Consider the following 23,578-nt stretch of genomic DNA (forward strand, 5'->3'; position numbering starts at 1 on the left):
TATATTTTATACAAAATGAAGGGAAGAAAGCATGAAGTTTCATCTTGCATAGACAGAATCAGGTATTAAAAGTTTCTTCAGGTAATTCCAAAGAACTATTAGTTCTTGGAACATATTACAATTAGTTTTTAGCCCTGAATTTCAGGATCATGTCATAGTAACAGCATTTAATACAAAACCCCAATTGCTCCCTTCTTTTTCTATCCTGGATGTAGTCAGTCTGCAGATCACTGATTTCAGGGATCTTAGATCAGACCTTTCTTACAGTTACATCTACTGATTTTAATAGTTTTTAAACTGAAGATAGGAGGTGCTTATGTATCTGTAAGTGCTTCACGTGGTGGTTTGCAAACACCAGACTCTCAAAAAAACAAAACAAAATCAAAATCGCAAAAATGTGTGGTTGTATTCTGACTATAGGTATTTTCAGTGTTTTTTTTTTCTTTCTTTAAGCATAGTAATAAGATTAAAAATAAAATCTGAAATTGCCCAATGTTGACCGGCATCAGAACTTGAATTCGTTTTCAAACTATTCCACAAAAGAAAGCAGACAGGTAATGCCTTGATGCATTTTTACTCCAATTCCCATCCATTTTTCACCAACTGGAATACAGGAGTACAAACCACCTCCAATTATTAACACATACACACTACAAAAGTCAAGTAGGTACCCACTGAAAGCAACGAATGTGTGGATGAAGCCATTCAATATGTTGTTTTGCCAGATACTGAATGAAACCTCAAGGTTAATAGTGGTGAGCTCAAAACTGATAATATATTTAGATGGTATTTGCTAACACAAGAACCAACTTAATATTTGCCCATTCTGTTTTCTATTCCATTTCAGATTTAGTTTTAATAAAGTAATGCAAATCATTTAAAGAAAAAAATCTTTAATTTAAATTCGGATCTAAGCATAAAATTCATTTATCAATAGGGTTAAATTTAGTACAAACTATAAAAATGTTAACACTGAAGTTTCAACAGAAATCTATTAAGATCCCTTAGAAAAATCATTTAAAGAAACAGCAAGTCATTTACTCTGAGGTTAACACATTAAAAAAAAAAAAAGTCCACATTTTACTGAATTAATCAGTAAATAATTTTAGCCATAATATACTTATCATAAAATTAAAAGAGCGAAAGTTGTATGCAGCTCTATAGCAATTACAATTGCAATGAGGATACTAAGTCAAATCTTTATCTAATCAGAACAATCCTAGTTTTAAAAAGTGTTGAAATTTGCAAAACTTAAAAGGATACCAACTGTGAATGGAGTAGGCTTATATTACAGTGGAAAATAGTAAAAACTAAAATGCTTTAAAATTGGAATTGCATAAGGAAACTACTAGGGAAAAAAGACTGTTCAGAGCCACAGCTATTACTTAAAAAACAAAACAAAACACGACTATTCTTATATTGAAAACATAAACGAATAAAAGCCAGACAGTACTGAATTTTTACACAAGCTTCTTTTGTATTTCAATGTTGTTTATTGAGGAGTGAATGAGACTACTGTCAGACATGCCAACAACACTTCACATTCAAGGGCTGGAAGCTGAAAGCTTTCCAAATTGAGTCACTGCATAAGCCTTTTGGGAAAAAAGAACCAAGTGACATCAAATATGAGATCTTCATGCTTGTTTTATCTTCAGTTTTTCAACTTTTGGATCTCTGGTTTGCTGGGTAGAAGAAGGCTTCTTTCTACCTTACAAAAGGCTCACACTCCAATTAATAGAATTAACACTAGGGTGTATAGCAATTTAATGCACATCTATGCTGAGCAACTGATCTTAAAATTGTTAATTTCCTTATGTCTAAATGAGAAAATTAATCTTATTTCCCTTTCACCTTCACACGGGTGGGCTATACCAATAGAAAAATACTCTTCAGTGCTACTGTATGGTTTACAGGAAACTTCTTCAGTGGTATGATAGAAATCCATTTAAAAACCATTTTGAAACACAGTGCTTCTCTTCCTGCTGTTGTGACTTTGCAGAAGAATGGCCTATACAAATTACCGTTCTCTTTTGCTCAAAAACAAAACAAAGAAACCTAAACAAAAGGGTAAACGTTTATTTGGAGTTAGTTTTCTGGTGGGTGATATTAAGGCCCTTCAAGCAGAATTCAGGAGCTCCTGTATGGCTGCCTGCTGCTCAGGACTGAGCTGTGCTATGCATTCAGTCCACAATCCTCCAGAAGTCTAAGGAAAAAAACATTTTCAAAGATTTAGATATGGTGGCATTATAATTTGGAAGGCAAAATATAATAATGTCAAAATATATCCTAGGAAAACTAGTTTGATGAATATCATTGTAAAAGCAAGAAATCTGTTCTTTCTTTAAAGCTCATGTCACAGTAATTTTTCCATAGTTATACTAGGCAGGTGGACACATTAAAGTAAAAACCATGAATTTAGGAACTAAAAATCATTTAAGAAATGCTGGTAGGTGACAACGTATTTATTAGCAAATCTCATCTTTTTGTCTTTAGATATGCAGAAAAACTACTGCAGAGTGAGAACGTATGAGGAAACTGGAAGGCTTAAGATGCCTCAAAAGACAAAGATTTTAGTTCTAATAAATTATGAGAATATTGGATAGATATTAAGTATAATGCATTTAAGCCTGCTAGATGAAAGATAAATAACATTTTCTTAGCTCATGAGATTTATATTTTCTGCTAATATAAACACAAAAAGAATAAATTTTAGCCCTTTTTCTCCAGTTAATCAAATCAGTTTACCTGTACTTGGCGAACAACATTAGCCAGACGTTTGGCACAAGGATCTTCATGTTTAATCGCCTCATGCATTTCTCCTTCTGCAATTATATTGAATATTTTGGGCAGATTGGTATTGTTTGGACCAAGAACGATTGGGTGATTACTGACAAAAGAAAAAGAAAACCTTTATAAATGAAATTTTTAAGGAAAAATCACTAAAGCACTCAACACTTTACTAAATATTTTCTCTGATATGGAATTCTGTTAATGTCTTTACAAAATGGTTCTGCACTTACTAAAAGCAACTGTCTTGTAAATTCAGTAGGAGGAAAGTGAGCTAATTTCACGTAATAGCTGCCTAGTTTTGGGAAACAGGCTTGGCCCAGTGGTTAGGGCGTCCATCTACCACATGGGAGGTCCGCGGTTCAAACCCCGGGCCTCCTTGACCCGTGTGGAGCTGGCCCATGCGCAGTGCTGATGTGTACAAGGAGTGCCGCGTCACGCAGGGGAGCCCCATGCGCAAGGAGTGCACGCGTAAGGAGAGCCGCCCAGCGTGAAAGAAAGTGCAGCCTGCCCAGGAATGGCACCGCCCACACTTCCCATGCCGCTGATGACAACAGAAGCAGACAAAGAAACAAGATGCAGCAAATAGACACAGAGAACAGACAACGGGGGGGGGGAGGGGGGGGGGGGAATTAAATAAAAAAATCTTAAAAAAAAAAAAATAGCTGCCTAGTTTCTCCACATGTATATTAGGGAAATTACTGGGCTCATCTCTCAGGATTGTTATAAGGGCTGAACAACAGAACACCTTAAGTGCTTTATAAGGAACATTGTGACTTGTTTTTAAAAAATTAAATAAAAAAAAAAGGCATTACTAAAAATAAGTTTCTTAAACACAAATTTCATTTAGCTACTTCAAAATGGTTTCTAAGATAAATCTAAAGTTCAAAAGAATATATGGATATTTTGAGAGTAAGCTGGAAAAGAAAAAATAAATGCCAGGCAAGTTTAAAGGAAAGAAAATTAATAGTGAATTTCACTAGAATTCCAATCTTTGTCATTAAGAGAATTTCAGATTCATTATATTCAATGGAGATGATCAAATAGAATGATCAAACACTCCAAGAGCAGGTAAGAAGTTTGTAGTCCCCAGAAGAGAAGGATGCTGTTACATTATTTGGTCATTTTCTTGGGGGAGAACTCAAATACAATATTTAGGTGAACCTAAAACAGGTATGAAACAGTAAGTGTTTCTTGGCTTATTTCTATGAACTCCAGCATATGAGTGGTTGTAATCATTGGCTTATTCATGAATTCAAAACGGTAATCAATAGAGTCCAGGATCTGACTAATATTCAGAGGAATCTGGACTTGGAGAAATAGACACCAAACAACATGCTTTTGATTTGATCATTTCTATAACCTCCAGTTCATTTTAACTCTTAGATACACTGATGGACATAAAACAGCATTCAAAATGTCATTCCAGAGGTCAAATAATGAATTCAACAAGGCATGTTAATCTCTTTCTAGAATAAGTAGGGTGGAGTGACAGAACACTACACAAGATCGTCTTAAAATATTACTTTCTACAGTGCCTGCACTCATCTGTTGAATTTAATTCCATAAAGAATATTTTAAAATTAGATCTTATTATAAGGGAATCTTAATTGTGATATAGTTTCTTAAACATGGTTTATAAAAAGACTGGATTATTACAAACCTACACATCCGAAGCTGTGCACAGAGACTGTGGGGTTAAACCTTAAAGATGAGGAGATTGGTAGAAATGGGGAGAAACAACAAAGTAATGTTTTATGTGAAGAAGATAAAAGGTTTATCTATGCTCTTTCTTACCTTTCAATTAGGTCACACAGATAACTGAAAGTCTGAACAGCTTCTTCTTTATCTTCATGCAGTGGAAGCCAAGATAACCAGTGTGGTAGGACTTCTTCAACATTTACACAGTCAGGTTTGAATTTCATAATCTTCCCTACTGCTGAAATGCAGTTCTCTGTGGCATTAACATTTTCTTTGGTCTTAGAATCTGCAGATTGAATAACTCTTACCAGCAGTGGAAGTGCTTCTAAAATAACATTAGAAAAAAAGGTCAGTTAAAATCTTACATTGTCATGCAAATGAACATAAATATAAATTCTTTTTATCTTTGGTAGTTATAGATTACAGTAAAGATATATTAATGTGTAAGGAATGTTTTTTTCTTCTCTGCTACACTTTCATGAATTAACAAATGGGAGATTGTACCAGCATGGTCAGGATGTCATGGGGTCAGAAGCACAGTGCTACTAATCTAGAGACTGCATAATGTACATTAGTAGTCACTGGCGATCACCTGAAGGTATTAAAACTTCAAAAGCTGCGAAGAGCCGATAATCCTGTGCTGAGTGTACAGAGATGTCGGTATGTTTTAAAAGTCTCAGCCAGGGCTTTGGGATACCTCCTAAATTCAATATGAAACATACCCAGAAGGATGGGGCTGGGAAGCAGGGAGGCTTTGATACCACTCAGATTTTATTTCCATTTCAAAGAGAATTAAGATGATAGATTTGTGCATGCTACAGATGAGGTGTTTAAAAAAGAGGAATAGAGTAAATCAGAAGTAGGCATATAATGTTTGGAAGCATAGTGAAGAGAATGAGGTAGAGATAAAAGAGATATGTGGAATGAAATGCACTGCAATCTAGGAAAAAAAAAAAAAAGAGAAAGTACCTGTACAAAAAGGACGGTAGTTATCTCCACCATACTGTGCCATGACTCCTAGGCCATATGCAGCAGCTTGTCTGACTTCTGGGCTATTGTCACATACATATTGGAGCATTGGCCTTAAGAAATATTCTGCATATTTAAATGAGGCTGGACTACAGTGTTCGATAACATCATCAAAGATGCACAATCCCCATTGTCTGTCTGGCCATGGTCTATGTGGACACTGTAAAAAAGACACGGTCTTCTAATACTGGAGTACATGAAGAATGTGAAGAAGTAAACACCTAATACAGACAACAAGTTTACACTGATATCCCTAATACAAGCAATGAAAAAGAAAAAAAAAGCCCCACAATAATAACCATGTTTTATGAACACTCTTTTGACTAGTATACAGATTTAATGAAGTAGAGGTTTAAAAGACCTGTGTGACAATGTGCTGTTACCACATGGGTACCAGGAGGAACTGACTGTAGCAGCAATGGATGTTAAGTTTATTTTACAAAAAAGATAATGTTAATGTTATATATAAAAATCCAACAATAAAAAAAAAGCTGCAAAGGCCTCAACTTTATATAATCAATTCAAGAGGCTATCAGATAAGTCACATGTGCCTAAATCTTATTTTAAATGTACTACACTACTAAATGCAATAAAATACAAAGATGAAAACAAAACAAATACCAAAAAACCCACAAACATGTGATGATAGTTTTTAATTTATAGTATATTCCCAAAAAATTGAATATAGAAGGCCCTCAACCAGAATTACTGGTTCAATTACTGGCTGAACATAAAGAAATCATAACTAAATCTCTTGGGTCCACTGAAATGTAATAATTATGTTTCCATTTATTAATGTAGCAGGACACAGATAATCTGAAATAATGATAAATCACTTGTAGGTCTCCAGAATGGATTCTAATTTAATTGGCTTATAGAAAACCTAATTAGTAATCTTCATATCAAGTGAGAAAATACTGAGAACAACATGATATACAAGACTAAAAATATACCATGGAAATAATTTGCACTTAAGTTTAAGATTTAATATGCTGCAATGAAATAAAATTCCAAATATTTAAACTAATCATTAAAAAAAAAAAAAAAAAAAAAAAAAGAGGTGGGAGCTGGTATAGCTCAGTGGTTGAGTGTCGGCTCCCATATAAGGTCCCAGCCCAGGTTCAATGCTTGGCCCTGGTACCTCAAAAAAAGAGAGGGAGAGAGAGAGGTAACACTTACAATTAAGTTGACAATTAATGGAAGGAGCTGTTCAAACCATGGTAATACTTTTTCCTTGTAGCTACTGAATATTGAGTGTAAAATGTCTGACACTTTGGTCAGAATATAAACATCATTATCATCCTAAAAAAAAAACAAAAAAAGCACAATAGTAAATATTATGTATTAAAAAGTATCCTCACCATTATTAACAGTAAACGTTTACAAAAATCTATTATATAATTAGAAAAGCAAAATATTGTTACTTTCTCAAAATTCTGAAGTAACCTTAATGATTGGATGTCATATTTTCTGCATGCATATGGATAGATGTGTGTCAAGTATTAAACTTACTGTGATGACTTTCCTTGGAACATAATTAAAAATATATGGTTAAAAATATGACCCTAAATTTCAAAGTTCTGAAATGGAAGTGTTTTTACCTTATTATTATTTTTTGTTTCCTCAAGAATGTTTCTATTTTGGAGTGAGATGGTGGGGAGAAGAGAAGTCAGCTACTTATACCACCTCATTCCTGAGAGCAATTTGGGCATATCAGCATATGAGCAACCTGAAGAGAATTTGGATGACCTATACATTTTAGCACTGGTCCACCATGATGGCCAGATACTATATAGTCTAAATACACAGAATATGTTTGATGGTGTCAAGTGATTTGATAAGGAAATAATCAACAAGGTGAGGAAAAATTATACCAACCACTGCAGCACATATGTCTAATTATGACAGAAAAATTTGGGCTTGCGTCCCATGCTGTCAATGTGACTTTAGGCAATAATTTAACCTCTGAAGTTGAGGTCACTCATCTTCAAAATGGTGACAGTACCACCAAATACAAATGGTTATTTTGAGGAGTATATAAAATATTATACTAGGTAAACATCAAAGTAGACTGTAAAATGTGAGGTATTACAATAAAATGTACATATACAGTATCCAAATCAGTCAATTTCAAATCATGTATCTGTAAATCATTAGATTTTTCTGTTAAAGATACCTGCTAAACAGTTAGTTATGTAACAGTAATTCAGCTGAATTTGAAACTTAAGCATTTTAAAATCTTCCAGAAAAAAATGGTCATATAAAGTTCTCAAGAGAATAATTTACCTCATCTTGTAGTGACTCTTCAACCTGTTCATCATAATCTTCATCTTGTCTTTTAACTAAAACACATGCAAAAAAATATTTTGTTTTTCAATGGTCTTTAAGGATTACATTCAGAAGTAAAAGCAAAGAAAACTTACCCTGCCGCAATTCTTGATTTTTAAAATGTTCTTCAAGTTTTGCTTTCAATATACCTCCCAGCTCTTCAAAATGTTCATTATTAAGGCACCCATCTCCCATTACTTCAATGCACTAATGAGGTAGAGAACAAAGATGATTAGGGTTTTAGAGTCAACAGTTAAAAGTCCATTAAAAAAATCACATGGAAATAGGGCAAACTGGTTGCATGTGGGGAGGGGAGATATATGGGAACCCTGTGCTATTTGTGTAATTTTTCTGTAAATGTTCAACTCCTCTACAAAGTCTACTTTAAAAAATCACATGGAAACATTAAGAATATATAATTCTGTGCCATGAAAGATTAATGGTTAAATGAGAAGATACTCTTAGTCTGTAGTTGGTAGAAATAAAAGTATTTTAAAGAGAATTTTAAACATGGACTGAACATATATGAGGCATTATGCTAGGTGGTGATGCTTTGAAGATAAAAGGCATAAACCACCTTCTAAAAAGCTCAATTACTACAATAACAGAAAACACAAAATACAAATATAGCACTGAAGAAAGGTTAAGTGTGCCCTGGAAGGGCATTATAGGTTGAAATAATGACAAGGGCAAAGGCATGGAAATACGTATTCTTTGGAAAAAGATATGAAACTCTGAATTGCAGGAAAGAAAAGTGAACAGAGATGCTGAAGAGCTATTACACCAAACAGTGGAAGGCTAAGGAGCTGTGACTGAGTATAAGGGAAGTGACTCAAATACAGAGCAAGTTAATACTTGAGAAAATGAGGCAGGAGAAAAGGAGACTTTGGGAGTAGACAGACTGGAGGCTATTTCAGCAGTGCAAATTAAAGATAAGACAATAGAGAAATTTAGGAGAGTATGACAGGAACTAGTAAATATCTGAGTGGTGAGTTAAAAATTACATTCATTCAGGCTTTTGTAGTTGGATTACTGGGTATCTGATGGTGGCAATTAATAAGGACTAAAATATGAGTATTTATATTTTAAGTACTCTTATAAACCAAAGGGGCAAGGGGAGGTGGTGATAGCTAAAGGGTACAGGGCTTCTTTCTGAGGTGATGAAAATGTTCTAAAATTGAGGTAAAGGCTGCACATAAAACCATTGATTTGTACACTTTAGATAGTGAATTGTATATGAATTGTATCTTTTTCAAAAAAAAAAAGGATTTTATTTATCTCTCCCTACCCCCTCATTGTTTGCACTTGCTGTGTCTGTCCTTTGTTTCTTTAGGAGGCACCGGGAACTGAATCCCCCAGGACCTCTGACGTGGGAGGGAGGTGCCTAATCACTTAAGCGACCTCTGTTCCCTGCCTTGTTGAGTCTCTCATTATGTTTTTCCTCTTGATCTCTTGTTGCATCATCTTGTTGTGCCAGCTCACTGTCCTGCTTGTCCTCTTTAGGAGGCACCAGGAACCTCTGCTCCCTGCTTTTGTTGCATCTCTCATTATGTTTTTCTTCTTGTGTCTTTTGTTGTGTCAGCTTGCCATGCCTGCCCTTTGCACAAGCTCACTGTCTTCTTTAGGAGGCACTGGGAAGTGAACCACGGACCTCCCAAGTGGTATGCAGGAGCCCAATCGCTTGAACCATATCCGTTTCCCTGAATTGTATCTTAATAACTGTTAAAAAATACCGGCCCCCAAATAAAGAAATGCCAAAATATCAAAATTAAGACTTGAATGTTTCCAATAAGCAACAATAAAAAGATGCTATAGCATATTAAAAAAAAATTCTACTTTCTCCCTAATTTAACAAGACTAATAAAGACACAATTATATTCTTTAAGAGAAAAATATTCACCTTTGCAAAAGAATGCATTATTTCTGAGAGGACATCTGAATCTGGTTCTGTGCCAATGGCCTTGATTAAAGCATCACACATAAAATGCCACATCTGTGTGAGATACTCAGGACCACGAACTCTTGCACATTCCAGGAGAAGAGGCATGGATTCTGCTGCTGCCACTCGAACACGTTTTATTGTTAAGGAAATGTAATCACTAAAGATCCTCAAAAGATTGTTCTATCCTTTTGTTTACTTAAGTTAAAGTGCTTACATTAAAAGCAGTGCTACACAGCTTCTATTTAAGACAAGAGCTTATGTTATATATAACGTGTGTATAAAACAGAAAAGTCTCCCTGCCCATAGAAACACACTTCCCTGACCTGTGGCCATTATTAGCATGTTGCAAGATATATCTATCTGAAATTTTTAGGTAAACTCAAACACCTAATGCAACCAAAGCTATGACTTTCCTGAGAAAACTAAGTTGCGTTCTCCCTCTACTAACCATTTATAAAATAAGGTCCTGATGATTTCCTCTTAAAAATTCCACCTAGTCCTCTGATATTATGAGAAGCCTCTGTGTGGCAAAGACGGTCTCCTTTAAAGGACACCATTGTAGAACATTATTTGAGGAACCAGAGCAAAGTGTTTTGGAGTCAGACAGATCTAGGGATGAGTCCTGGCTCTACCACTTGGGCTGTCCTCATTTTTCCCATTTATAAATGGGAAATGTGTTTGTGTGTAAAGGCATAAATATATGAAATTAAGGCACATGCCCAGTTTATACTCAAACTATAATTTGTGCAAATACTGAAACAGTAATGGTGGTATACAGTAATACTTGAAAATGCTACAATTTTACTAACTCTAGACAAGCTTTATGTTCAAAATTTGTAGGATATCATCATGGAAATAAAACTTCAGTAAAGGGACCATGAGTTTGACAACTTGCTCAGTGTATTCCACAAAGCCTTCCTTTAACTCCTTAGCATAGCAAACCTGAAACAAAAGTATTGGAAAACAAACAAAAAACAAACCAAGATTCATGTTAGTTTTTAGGTATTAATATTTACTAACAAACAGCAAAATTTTAAGGACCACGGAATGCTATCTCCTGGACTAGAACTAGTTTTAAGGCTACATGTAGGACTATCAAATTAAACACACTTTTAAATGAATTAGAGATCACAATAATTCAATATCAATATAAAATAAAACTGAAGTCACATATTCTCATTTATCAAATTAAATATTTTTTAATGAATTAGAGATCACAATAATGCATGTATCAATATAAAATAAAACTGAAGTCACAAATTCTCACTTAAGTTTACCTAACTGCTAAATTTGTAATATTCTAAATTCTATCTTAAAAAAAAATATTATCTCCTTACTGTCTATACCACAGTCATAAAGAAAACAAGAAGAAAACTCAAAATACACACATGCACATGTACCATTCCACCATAAGAGAGAATAGCAGTTTGGTTTTCCTACCATATCTACCTTTTTTTCACATGACTGAAATGATATTGGTTTTGTTTCAAGACAAAGAAAATATACTGACTTTTTATGTTCATTCAAAAAATTCTTCTTGGGTGCCCACCATACATTATGCAATGTTAACTTTCTGATAAAGCAGCTAGCAGAACAGATAATCCTTGTCCTCATGGAGTATACTCCAGGATACAATAACTTGTTGACCTTTTTCCTGCTAATATGCATTTAGGCTGTTTATTATTTTTGGTTATTAAAAACAGCACAGATAATGAAAGGTTTTGACCACATGATCTTTAGGATGGATGCCAAGTGGAAACTTTGTGTCAAAAGGTTCTAACATTTTATTTTTTAAGGAATATAACCTTGGCGCTGTAAAACAATTTTTTCAGCCTCTATGCAAAGCAGTTCCATGAAAACTAGAGTTTAGTAAACGTTATGATCACTTACCAACATCTGGCAAGCAGTTGACTTTTCTTCTAGTCCTGCAGTTTTAATACCAAAACTTTGCTGATCTCCAAGGTTCACAAATTCCCAACCATCATCATCACTCATATTCTCCATGTCTTGGGCTATTAACAGGGAGAAAGACAAATTCATATTAAAAATATTAAATAGAGAAATTATACAATTGATATTTCCCCATGAAGACACCTACTATCTAAAAGAGCTACTTCCGGTTTGATTGAAGCTGTCTTCATTAAAGGACCCATCACCACTGGAAGGTATTGCTGAAATTCTTTTCCAAGTATTTTACACATTCTGGCCCATGCTGAGATCATGTAAGAGATCTGGAAAAAATTTTAAATTAAAATAAAAAAACATGGAAAAATAAAAAAGAAAGCCACTTCCCTATTTCACTTAAACAATGTTTTACTGATATATTCATGACACTTCAAGCAGTCAGTGCATTTCCTGAGGTCATATACATTAAGTGTTCAGAATCGATAATGCGGTAACTATGAACTCTGAATGCTGGGATATGGATAGAGGGTAGGGCAAAAAGAATCCAAGGACCTTGTCTATTTTTCCTGACTTCTAAGAAGCAATTATATAGTTTAACATCCTAATCACCTACTTAATCTTGTCAACTACTGGCACTAATTTACTTGGAGGACAGGAACTTATATTTGATTTTGTATCCCTACTGCCTAGTACTCCATTCATTTAACGCTTGAAACACCCAAGAAACAAAACATTCCTTTCTCTTTGCTCTTATTTTCTGTGTCAGTGGCTGGGTGTATTTAAGAAGGCACCTCTCTTACAACTGTGTTTACACAAGACCATCACCCTACAGAGAACCTGCTCGTAATTCATCATCCCTATAACCTGGAAAGTAAACACCAGTGTCTCTCTCACAGACACACAAGCCTTCTCCCTACCCCTTATTTTTTAAAAAAACCCAAAACCACTAATTTTAAGTGTTAACATTCATCCATCCATCCCACAAATATGTACTGGGTGTACACTATGTGCCAGCCATTCTACTACATGCTTGTACAAAGGTGAACAAGACAGACATAGTCTAATTTAAAGCTTATAGCCCTCTCATTCTTCCTACTGGTAGCAGTTCATAAGTATCCTTCTAGCCTTTTACCTGTGTACAAAGATACGTTTATTTATATACCACATTTTGTGAAGAAGTAAAACCCCCAAATGCTCTTTATACTCCATCTAGCTTGCTTATTTACAATGTCATTACAAGACAGTGTCCTAAGTATCCAACATCAAGACTCTGAACTAATTAGAAAAGTCTTGCAAACTACGTGAAATGAACTGGATATAGAACACTAGCTAGTTTGAATGGGGGTAGGAGGGAAAGAGGGTTCTAAGGTAAAAGAACGTTTGTTCAGAGGGCAGAGTATGGCACATTCCATAAACCAAAAGAAGGGTGTGGCTGAAGAGACAGCTACGTGTAGTGAGGAAAACAGGAAAAACAGATCATGAAGGTCACATTGTTTGTTGTATTATGGAATTTGGAATTTATCTCAAAGGCATTTAAGTATCTTTAAAGAAGAGATGATATGAAATTAGCTTTATTTTTAGTTCAGTGGCTGATATGTGAAGTATGGTATGGTAGGTTGTGAGGAGAGAAAAAAGATTTAAGAGATGTTAAGGCTGGAGGATTTCTGAAGGGAAATGGGAAATAAGGAATGGGAAGAATTAAAAAATGATGCCTGGATTTCTGTTTTGGACAGAAATGGAAATGGGACTATCATATTCACTGAGAATGGTTTCTGTTATTTCTTTTTCTTTTGACAGGGGGAGGAAGTCATATTGCATTGAAAGGGCTAGGAGACATCCACACGGAGATGTCTGGTAAAGTGGCTGGATAAATGAATCGCTGATTCTGGAGAAAGATCTGGAAGTCACAAGCACATAGATGAAAACTGAAACCATCCATGATTGTACATGACACTTTATAAGGAAAATGAAAAGTAAGAGAGCCTAGGATAGAATCCTAAAGAGCATCAACATTAAGAGAGTCAGAGGACGAGGGAGTAGCCTACAACAGACTAAGAAAAAAAAAAGGCATGAGAAGTAGAAGAAAAACCAGTGAAAAGTGTCCAAAACCAATGGTTGATCTTAAGAAACCTATTATTCAATTTTTTGAAAGTACATTTAACCTTGTGCTATCTGCATAAATGGATAAAGGCAAATGTATTAAGTTTGCTTTACCTGAGGATCATCATCTTCCATATCATTGAAGTCTGTCTGGGTCTTCAGTAATAGCTGCATCACATCTGATGCATCTTGCATGAACTAGAAAAAAGTATTTGAGAAAACCAACACCAGTATTATCAGTATATATCAAATCAGAGGAGCACTTGTTGTTACCTAATTTTGTTTCTTGTGTAATGACAAACTTTCAAAAATAAAAAATTCTCATTCATATTGCAATAGACTGTTTTTTCCACTAGAATATATTTTCCACTGAAGCAGTGTAAAGTATTTCTGATGGCATAGAACCTGGAATATGGAGTACACATTTCAAGCAGTAAGAAGAACGTCCAAATCCAGAAAGAAAAATTTGGATCATTCCACAGAATTCACTGCACAGGATTTTACTTGCATTTTTATTTAATTGTTTTGGCAATCTCCATTATATAAACAGAGTGTTTCAAAGACAGTTTGAAAGCCACATACATAAAGCATGAAACAAAATGTTTCATTAGTTAGGTTCTCAGTGTCCCACAGAAAACAATTTAAAATAAATTAATACTGATGCTGGTTTTGGAGAAGGTAAGACAAAGATATTTCAAGCTGATAGTTCTGAGGATTAGACAGAAGAACATCTTTTGGATTAATTTTGACAATTCTGAGATTTTGAATGGAGAGAAAAAAAATGCACAGGTCAATGGTCCTTGCTAATTATTTTCTGAAGAGATATAGGTTTTCTTCTTAGGATATTTGAGGTTTTTTGGATTAACAGGAAAACTGGCATGTTTCTAAGCACATGTTTACATGGATAAAAATAAACATGGATACTGAACTCCAAATACCTACTATGTATGGTAGGGAAAATGGTGTTTTTCCAAGAACCATAACAGAGTTAAGAAACCTTCATAAGACGACAATGAAAATAATGAAGGCGACAATTTATTTACATATAAAATAGAAGTAATATGAGAGTAAGATGCTGATAAAGGCAAACAAAATAAATTAATAAATAAAAATAAAGGGGTGTATGTGTCCAGAAAACCATTTATCAGAAGGAAAAAAATCCTACAGTACTCTCAAAAACTCCACAGCCAAATTACATATGGTAAATTCATTGTACTGGCAAATTACTCACTTTTTCTTTCCCAACAGCCAGACCAATGAGGCTGATACATTCAATAGTTTTTCCTCTTAGAAGTCTGAGTTCCTTCTGAACTGCATTCTCAACAATGTGCTTTAGTGACGGCATAAATAAATCATAGTAGGGGACAAATTTTTCTTCTGCAGTATCTGCAACCGATGCAATGGATGTCACAACTTGTTCCAAAACTAACTTGGTGCCTTTCTGAATCAGCTAGGAGAAAGAAGATATGAAATAAATTACATGAAAAAAAATTCAAATTCGAAGCAATGGTAAAAACTACAGTTTATAGCCTACCCCTAACAGCACAATGATCTTAGGATAACCATACTCTTCAAGTTCCTGAATATTTTTAAAACTGTAAGCTGATACCTATCTAGAAGGCAGAAACAGAGACTGTAGGTTCTAGAGCAAATTTCTATACAAAGAATCCATGTCAAGCTTTATGTAGGATTTGCTTTCTCTCTTCTTTTAACAACATACCCCTCAATCATTTTTGCCTCATCTTAAATCACAGCTATATCTTTAAGTACATTTCTTGAATCCCTGATATTTTTGTATCCAGCAAGCTTAATGGCTAATCTTCTACTCCTTCCCCCCCCCCCTAATTTACACCCATTACTTACTATAGGCAGAGCATGGTCCTTTAAAGATATGGTCAAAAGGTTAGGTAATGTCATTATCTGGATTGCCCTGAAAATAAGGCAGAGGAGTTTTTCAACTCTGTGTGAATGTGGAAGAACAATTTTATGTTCTTAAACTATGTGAGAAATGATGCTAATGAGAAAATTAGTAGCAAAAGTACAGAATGGGGAAGTAGATGTGGTTCATGCAGCTGTGCGCCCACCTACCACATGGGAAGTCCCAGGTTCTGTTCCCAGTGCCTCCTAAAGATAAGCAAGACAATGAGCTGAAGAGATGGGCTGGTGCAGTGAGCTGACACAGTAAGATGACACAACCCAAAGACAAAGTAAGGAAACACAATGAGAGATACGACAGAGAGCAGAGTTGGCTCAAGCCGTTAGGGGCCTCCCTCCCACATGTGACACACTGGGTTTGGTTCCTGGTGCCTCCTAAAAAGAAGATAAGCAGATAGCAAGTGCAAACAACTAGGGAGAAGAAATAAATAAATCTCAAAAAAAAAAAAGGGGGGGTGTAACTCTTGCACTCTTCTCCACCTCAGCAACTTCTTCCTTCAGTCTTTAAATGCCCACACATTGGCCCTCTGGGGAAAGGAAAGGAAGAGACAACATACATTTTTGATTTAACTAACCTATTCACCCCCCCCAACTTGCTTCTACTGCTTTGTTTCCTTCATAATATTCTTACACTGCTGTCACCAGAACACTCAACTTTTGTTTAAAACTCCTCTTACTTTAGCTTATGACACTGTATTTTTGTTTAAAATAAAATTTTATTCAAGTATATCATACATATATTAACATATATAAACACTAAGTGTAAAGTAAAATTTGTGAATTTACAAAACAAACATGCATATCATCATACAAGGCTCCCATCCATCTTCCCACCAGCATCACCTCGCACTGTGAAACATTTGTTAAAAACTATAAAAGGGAGGAGCGGGAAGTGGACTTGGCCCAATGGATATGGCGTTTGCCTACCACATGGGAGGTCCATGGTTCAAATCCCGGGCCTCCTTGACCCGTGTGGAGCTGGCCCATGTGCAGTGCTAATGTGCGCAGGGAGTGTCCTGCCAGCAGGGGCGTCCCCCCGCATAGGGGAGCCCCATGTGCAAGGAGTGAGCCCCTAAGGAGAGCTGTCCAGCGAAAGAAAGTGCAGCCTGCCCAAGAACGGTGCCACAAACACAGAGAGCTGACATAGCAAGATGATGCAACAAAAAGAATCAAAGATTCCCGGTGCCACTGGTAAGGATAGAAGTGGTCACAGAAGAACATACAGCGAATGGACACAGAGAGCAGACAACTGGGGGGAGGGAAGAAGGGGAGAGAAATAAATAAAAAAAAAAACTTAAAAAAACTTGGGAAGTGGACTTGGCCCAGTGGATAGGGTGTCCGTCTACCACATGGAAGGTCTGCGATTCAAACCCCGGGCCTCCTTGACCCGTGTGGAACTGGCCCATGCACAGTACTGATGTGCACAAGGAGTGCCGTGCCATGCAGCGGTGCCCCCCCGCGTAGGGGACCCCATGCGCAAGGAGTGCACCCCGTAAGGAGAGACACCCAGCATGAAAGAAAGTGCAGCCTGCCCAGGAATGGCGCCACACACACGGAGAGCTGACACAGCAAGATGACGCAACAAAAAGAAACGTGAAATGCAGATTCCCATGCCGCTGACAACAACAGAAGCAGACAAAGAAGGTGCAGCAAATAGACACAGAGAACAGACAACTGGGGTGGGGGCGGGGGAAGGGGAGAGAAATAAATAAAATAAATCTAAAAAAAAAAAAAATTTCTAATTCAACTTTAAAAAAAAAAAGGAGTGGATGTGGCTCAGGCTATTGGGCATTTGCCTCCCATGTGGGAGATCCTGGGTTTAGTTCCCAGTGCATCCTGCAGAAGGCAAGCAAATAACAAGCAGACAGACAACAGGTAGGGGAGAAATTAAAATAAAGAAAACAAAAAAAAAACCTTAAAAACAAAACCAGAACTATGAAACAATTGCCAAAATATTACTAATTATAGATCGTATCTTACATTTGGTGTATTTTCCCCCCAATCCATCCAATTTTCTTTTTAAAGATTGATTTATTTCTCTCCCCTTCGCCCCTCACCCTGGTTGTTTGTTCTCTGTGTCTATTTGCTGAGACTTCTTTGTCCGCTTTCTGTTGTTGTCAATGGCACTGGAATCTGTTTCTTTTTGTTGCGTCATCTTGTTGTGTCAGCTCTCCGTGTGTGCGGCACCATTCCTGGGCAGGCTGCACTTTCTTTTGCGCTGGGTGGCTCTCCTTATGGGGCGCATTCCTTGTGCATGGGGCTCCCCTACGTGGGGGAGACCCCTGCGTGGCACGGCACTCCTTGCATGCATCAGCCCTGTGCATGGGCCAGCTGCACACGGGTCAAGGAGGCCCGGGGTTTGAACCGTGGACCTCCAATGTCATAGATGGACGCCCTAACCACTGGGCCAAGTCTGCCACCCAACCCACTCAATTATTAACAGCCTATATTAGTATCATATATTTACTATCTTTCAGAAAAAAACTTTCTCATATTTGTCCTGTTAACCATATCCCACTGTCCACCACAGGATTCCCCGTGTTATACAGTTCCACTCTTTGTACAATCCATTCAAAATGTACACTTGGTGGTTCTCGTTATCATCATAGAGCTGTGCTGTCTCACCTCAGTCAATTTTAGAACACTTTTATTACTCCAAAAGGAAAAATCCTACACCCCTTCATACCTCCTGTATTAGTCAGGGTTCTCTAGGCAAACAGAATCAACAGGAGATATCTGTAATAGTATATGATTTTATAACAGTCTCTCATGTGACCATGGGGATGCACTAGTCCAGATGCAGCAGGCACACTGCAAACCAGGGCTCTGATGAAAGTCCAACGAAGGTCCTTGTTGAGTTTCTGGGAGACGCTGGCAGTCCAAAGACAAGCTGGGAAATTCTCTCTCTGAATGCTGAAAATCACTTCCCCTTTTTTAAGGCCTTTAACTGACTGAATAAAGTGTCACTCATTGCTGATGGCAATCTCCCTGACTGATGTAGATGTAATCGGCTATCTATGTAGTAAAGTCACCGGTGACTAAAGTCCATCAATGTCCTTGTACTGCAATTAGCCCAGTGCTTGCCTGACCAAACAACTGGGCATAATTACCTGGCTGAGTTGACACATTAGCCTAACCATTACATCTCTCTATTGTCCCTTAGGATCGAAATATCATCTTCTTGCCACTGCTGCCAAATATATTACTGTATAACTATAGCTCATAAGTTACATTAGTTATAATTTTCCTGTGTATCACCAGATTCTCAGCACTCTGTAAAAGAAGCGTGTTCTTATATTTATAATACTAACCACAATCTTCTGATTTAACTAACCTATTCCCCCACTTCAACTTGCTTCTACAACTCTGTCTTCAGAAAAACTAATGCTTCCTTTATAATACTTACACTGCTGTCATATGAACACTCCACCCTTGTTGAAACTTCTCTTACCTGAGTGTGTAAGACATTGTATATTTTAAGTCTTCTCCCCATTCTTTGACTAGTCCCTTAGATCAATGCTATGAAGTGTGGTCTGTGAACTGTTTGTTACCAGGCCACAGTGAGCTAAGCATAGAAAGTGAATGTTTGAGACATTTATAGCAATTTGATGGTAATTTTATGTCTTGACTCCAAGACTTTGGAAGAAAATAAAACTTTCATTTTATGTCTTCCTTTCCCCACTTTCTTTTAATAGTAATGATTTATTTTCATTGTATTTTTTAAAAGTATCTATATACCACAGATGGGGAAAAAAACTGATCCCATTCCAGAGACAGCTTGAGAATAACTCTTCTGGAACAAACTGGGGCTTGATCCTTGCTTTTATTTCTCTCTCATACACACTGCTATACTGCATCAATCAACTGTTATTTTCAGATTACATCCCTTACTTTACCTATTTTGAACAATCACATTATCATTTCTCACATAGTTTAAGAACATAAAATGGTTCTTCTACATTCACACACAGAGTTCAAAAACTCTTATTTTCAGGGCAATCTAGACAATGATTTTACCTAAACTTTTGACCATATCTTTAATGGCCCATGCTCTGGTTAAGTGTGAATTCTTCTCCTCCTAACTTTGGAATACCCTCCTGTCTTTGAAGACCACTGTTGAATTCCCTCTTTCTCTAGTCCTTACCCATCAAATCAACCTAAATTCATCTCTCAGTGGGGCTTAGGAATACTAAGATTTTAACTCTTACCTCTTGAAGTTTCAGTACCATGATGGAATGCAAATGTTTCACCAAATTATCTAAATATGGAACTAGTAGTGACTTGGGACAGTCTTCAGTAAAATTAATGAGTGCAGCAGCTGCATGGGCCTGCACCCGTTGATTGCCTTGGTCTTCCATTGTCTGCAACAGAGCTGCAATCACCTGGAAAATGAAACATAAATCTTGAAATGCCTACTCCTCTCTTCAAAGTTTGATTTGAGTCTGGTAAAGACTTGTTACTTGCCTTCTCATGGAATTTCTTTTGGAAACCAGGTGCAAAATCTGTAGCCATCTGTCCCACGGCATTACAGGCTGCATACCTTACTCTTGGATGCTGAAATATGTTTCCTTGTATTAGTAAAGGCAGTATGTCCCAAAGTGAAACTACTGTAATAGTTACAAATCAAATATTTACTGTACTTACAGGATCCTGAAGAAAAAGCAAAACAAAATTTACTATCTCGTTTAGAATCCCTTCCATTTGCTGGTGGCATCCTTCACCAATGGCAGATAAAGCCATTAATCCTGCATGCCGATATTTCCAGTCAGCTATAGAAAAGAATTAGACATAAAAGAATAGCAATTAGACAATAAAAACATGTTGTTCTGGTAGTTAGAAGTGTAAACAGTTCTTATTTAGGAAAGAAAAAAATATTTTCACACATTAGCCAGAAATATGAAAATTAGTGCCTCCTATTTTCATTTTAATAGCTAAAGAGGTTTTGTCACACACCATTTCCAATTCAAAGGTAGAATGGCAACATAGAAGAAAGTGTATCAGTATTTATATCAATAAACTCCCCCAAGGAGTTTATAGACTGTGCAAGTTAGCAAAAGATAGAAATATTCCAACATAGGGACCAAAGAGGAGAAAAAACAATTTAAAAATACCGTTCATGATAATCAAGAAAATAAGAGACTTTACCCCTAAGACTTACTATAAGGAATAAATATCTGGATTTTCTGTATCACACACTGCTTTGTTTACTCATTTATTGATTCCCATGGTTATAGTCTTTTATTAAAAAATAAAAAAATAAAAAGCCAAGGAGAAAAGATACTAATTTTAACAAAATTCTATTTAACATAATAAATGAATACTGATGAACCATATTTGTATTCTAGTGTTAAAAATGGATTTCTGATTAATGGAATATTAACTAGGCAATGTTTATTTTACTGGACTTCACATCCTCTTCTAATTTATAATTTTCCCACATCTGATTTCTAAATACTTATATATACTATATTATTATCTACTTTAGGTTGCTTCAAATTCCCTATAGAACAAAGCAGAATAGGTATAAATATATCAAGCTATGACCTATGTATACAGGCAGTGGTTCTCAATGTGTGACCTGAGAACCCCGGGATTCCCTCTGAGATGCTTTTAAGACGTCCACTAGGTCAAAACTTTTCTCATAATAACATTAAACCACCATTTGTTCTTTTCACTCTCAATATCTGAAGCTACAGAGTTTTCCAGATATTACAAGTGTGAAGTTCCAAGAGATTTAATACAGAAGCAGATATGAAAATCCAGCTATCTAAACCAGAAGTTAGACATTTACAAAAAACACAAGTCACTCTTATAAATAAAACTTTTGGTGGAAATAAGTCACTTTTCATGAAATCATTAAAAATTTATTAATGTAAAATAGGTTTCTCATTATTTAAAAATAAATATTTATAATAGTTCTTAGTTTTAATTTTTAACCATTGATAGATATATCCCAACTAAATACACTTCATGATTCTCAGTAAATTTTTAGAGTGGAAATGGGTCCTGAAACCAAAAAGTATGAGAATTACTGCTGCAGAAAATTAAGTAAACTGTGGAAAAGTCCTATAAGGCTAAATATTTTCAGTTTCTACTATAAACAATCCTGAAAAAGTCTTAGTGCTGCTGTAAAGTATTAAAAATCTGTGATAAACCTAATCAGTTCTAATTACTCAATGTACCATTAAGTCAAAATTTCTCAACTGAGAAATAATGACCCTAAGAAACCAAAAAATCATTATGGTTGCATAGTGGACTTATTAATTTAAAGAAATGAAATCAACACTTAATGATGTAGAAAGATGTCTATATTTGGTTAGAAAGGGGAAAAAATGCCTTGAATATTCCCAGTGTGCAGAGTTCTTCCTCAAAGTAAGATGTTCAGTAGACTATGATGGTAATGGTAACAGGCCTAGAGGTGATTTTCGTCCTTTAAATTAAAAAGTTAAAAAAAAAATTGGCTTATTATTTTAAGAAAAACAAACGTCTTAAAAAAGTTAAGTGGAAGTAAACGCAAATATATATTAAGATTCTTAGTCAAAAAAACATTCAGTGGGGAAGCAGATGTGGCTCAGGTGACTGAGGTCCTGCCTGCCACATGGGAAGTCCTGGGTTCGGTTTCTGATTCTTCATGGAGAAGACAAACAAGATAGCGAGCTGGCGCGATGGGCTGGTGCAGCAAGCTGATACAACAAGGAAACACAAAGAGCGAATACATGAGACACAATGAAACAGAGTGGATATAACTCAAGCAATTGAGCACCTTTCTCCCACACAGAAGGTCCCAGGTTTGGTTCCTGGAGCCTCCTAAAGAGAAGATGAGTAGACACAGACGGCACATAGCAAATGGAAAGAGAGAGCAGAGAGTGAACACAAATGATGATGGGGGAGGGAATAAATAAAATAAATAAATTTAAAAAAATTGGGGAAGCAGATGTGGCTCAAGCAGTTGGGCACTTGGCTACTCAAGTTCAGTTCCTGGTGCCTCCTAAAGATGTGATGCAATGAGATGACACAACAAGATGGTGCAACAAGATGATGCAAACAAGGAGACACAATGAGAGACACAACAAGCAGGGAGTGGAGGTGGCTCAAGTGACTGGGTACCTCTCTCCCACATGGCAGATTCTGGGTTTGGTTCCTAGTGCCTCCTTAAAGAAGACAAGCAGACAGAGCAGACAACGAACAGACATAGATAACAGACAGTGAGCACAAACAACAGGGTGCACGAGGGTGGTTAAATGAAATAAATCTTAAAAAAAAAAATTCAATGAGGCAAAACTAGAGAATGTTTTAGGCAAAAAGACATTAACCAGGGAAGTGGCTATGGCTCAATCATTTAGGCTCCCGTCTACCATATGAGAGGCCCTGGGGCCTCCTTGTGGAGGCAGGCTCACCGGCATGATGCGGAGAGCTGCCCCACCTGCAAGTGCTGCGGAGCATTGCCCAGCCTGCAAACGCTGCGCAGAGCCGGCTCAGCAAGGTGACGCAACAAAACAGAAAAAGGGAGACAAGCAAAAGACACAGAAGAGCCCGCAGTGAATGGACACAGAGAGCAGACAGCAAGCAAGCTCCAAGGGGGGAGGGGAAATAAAATAAATAAATACAGACAGAAGAACGCATAACAAATGCACACAGAGCAGACAGCATGCAAAAAAAAAAAAAAAAAAAAAAAGCAACAAGGCGGGGGGGGAGCTATAAAAAAAAAGATATTAACCAAATGAATCCCTCAATGGCATTCACTACCATAATTTTCAAATAAAGAAATATGTATCCATTTACCACTTTTAAAGCACTTATAGCATATATTCAATACATCTTTCGATCCTAACACCAAGCCTAGTGTAGGGC

At 36.4% G+C, this 23,578-nt stretch overlaps 1 protein-coding gene across 3 annotated transcripts in view; it reads right to left on the bottom strand.

Moving 5' to 3' along the window:
* Positions 1-876: 876 nt before the first annotated feature.
* The window catches only part of IPO5 (importin 5), a 62,270-nt gene continuing 39,568 nt past the window's right edge, over positions 877-23,578 (bottom strand). For all 3 annotated transcript variants that reach the window (XM_058276490.2, XM_071208235.1, XM_071208234.1), the window contains 16 exons: positions 20,372-20,496; positions 20,192-20,281; positions 19,936-20,109; positions 15,024-15,242; positions 13,907-13,990; positions 11,886-12,018; positions 11,678-11,799; positions 10,633-10,729; positions 9,746-9,918; positions 7,941-8,052; positions 7,804-7,859; positions 6,697-6,819; positions 5,458-5,677; positions 4,585-4,813; positions 2,746-2,887; positions 877-2,203 (listed from right to left, as the gene is read on the bottom strand). In XM_058276490.2, coding sequence (XP_058132473.1) covers positions 2,117-2,203; positions 2,746-2,887; positions 4,585-4,813; positions 5,458-5,677; positions 6,697-6,819; positions 7,804-7,859; positions 7,941-8,052; positions 9,746-9,918; positions 10,633-10,729; positions 11,678-11,799; positions 11,886-12,018; positions 13,907-13,990; positions 15,024-15,242; positions 19,936-20,109; positions 20,192-20,281; positions 20,372-20,496 — 2,186 coding nt within the window. In that variant the 3' untranslated portion in view covers positions 877-2,116. The remainder of the gene's footprint in view (positions 2,204-2,745; positions 2,888-4,584; positions 4,814-5,457; positions 5,678-6,696; positions 6,820-7,803; positions 7,860-7,940; positions 8,053-9,745; positions 9,919-10,632; positions 10,730-11,677; positions 11,800-11,885; positions 12,019-13,906; positions 13,991-15,023; positions 15,243-19,935; positions 20,110-20,191; positions 20,282-20,371; positions 20,497-23,578) is intronic.

Source organism: Dasypus novemcinctus, chromosome 15 (assembly GCF_030445035.2).
Source record: "Dasypus novemcinctus isolate mDasNov1 chromosome 15, mDasNov1.1.hap2, whole genome shotgun sequence".
Classification (NCBI taxonomy): domain Eukaryota; kingdom Metazoa; phylum Chordata; class Mammalia; order Cingulata; family Dasypodidae; genus Dasypus; species Dasypus novemcinctus.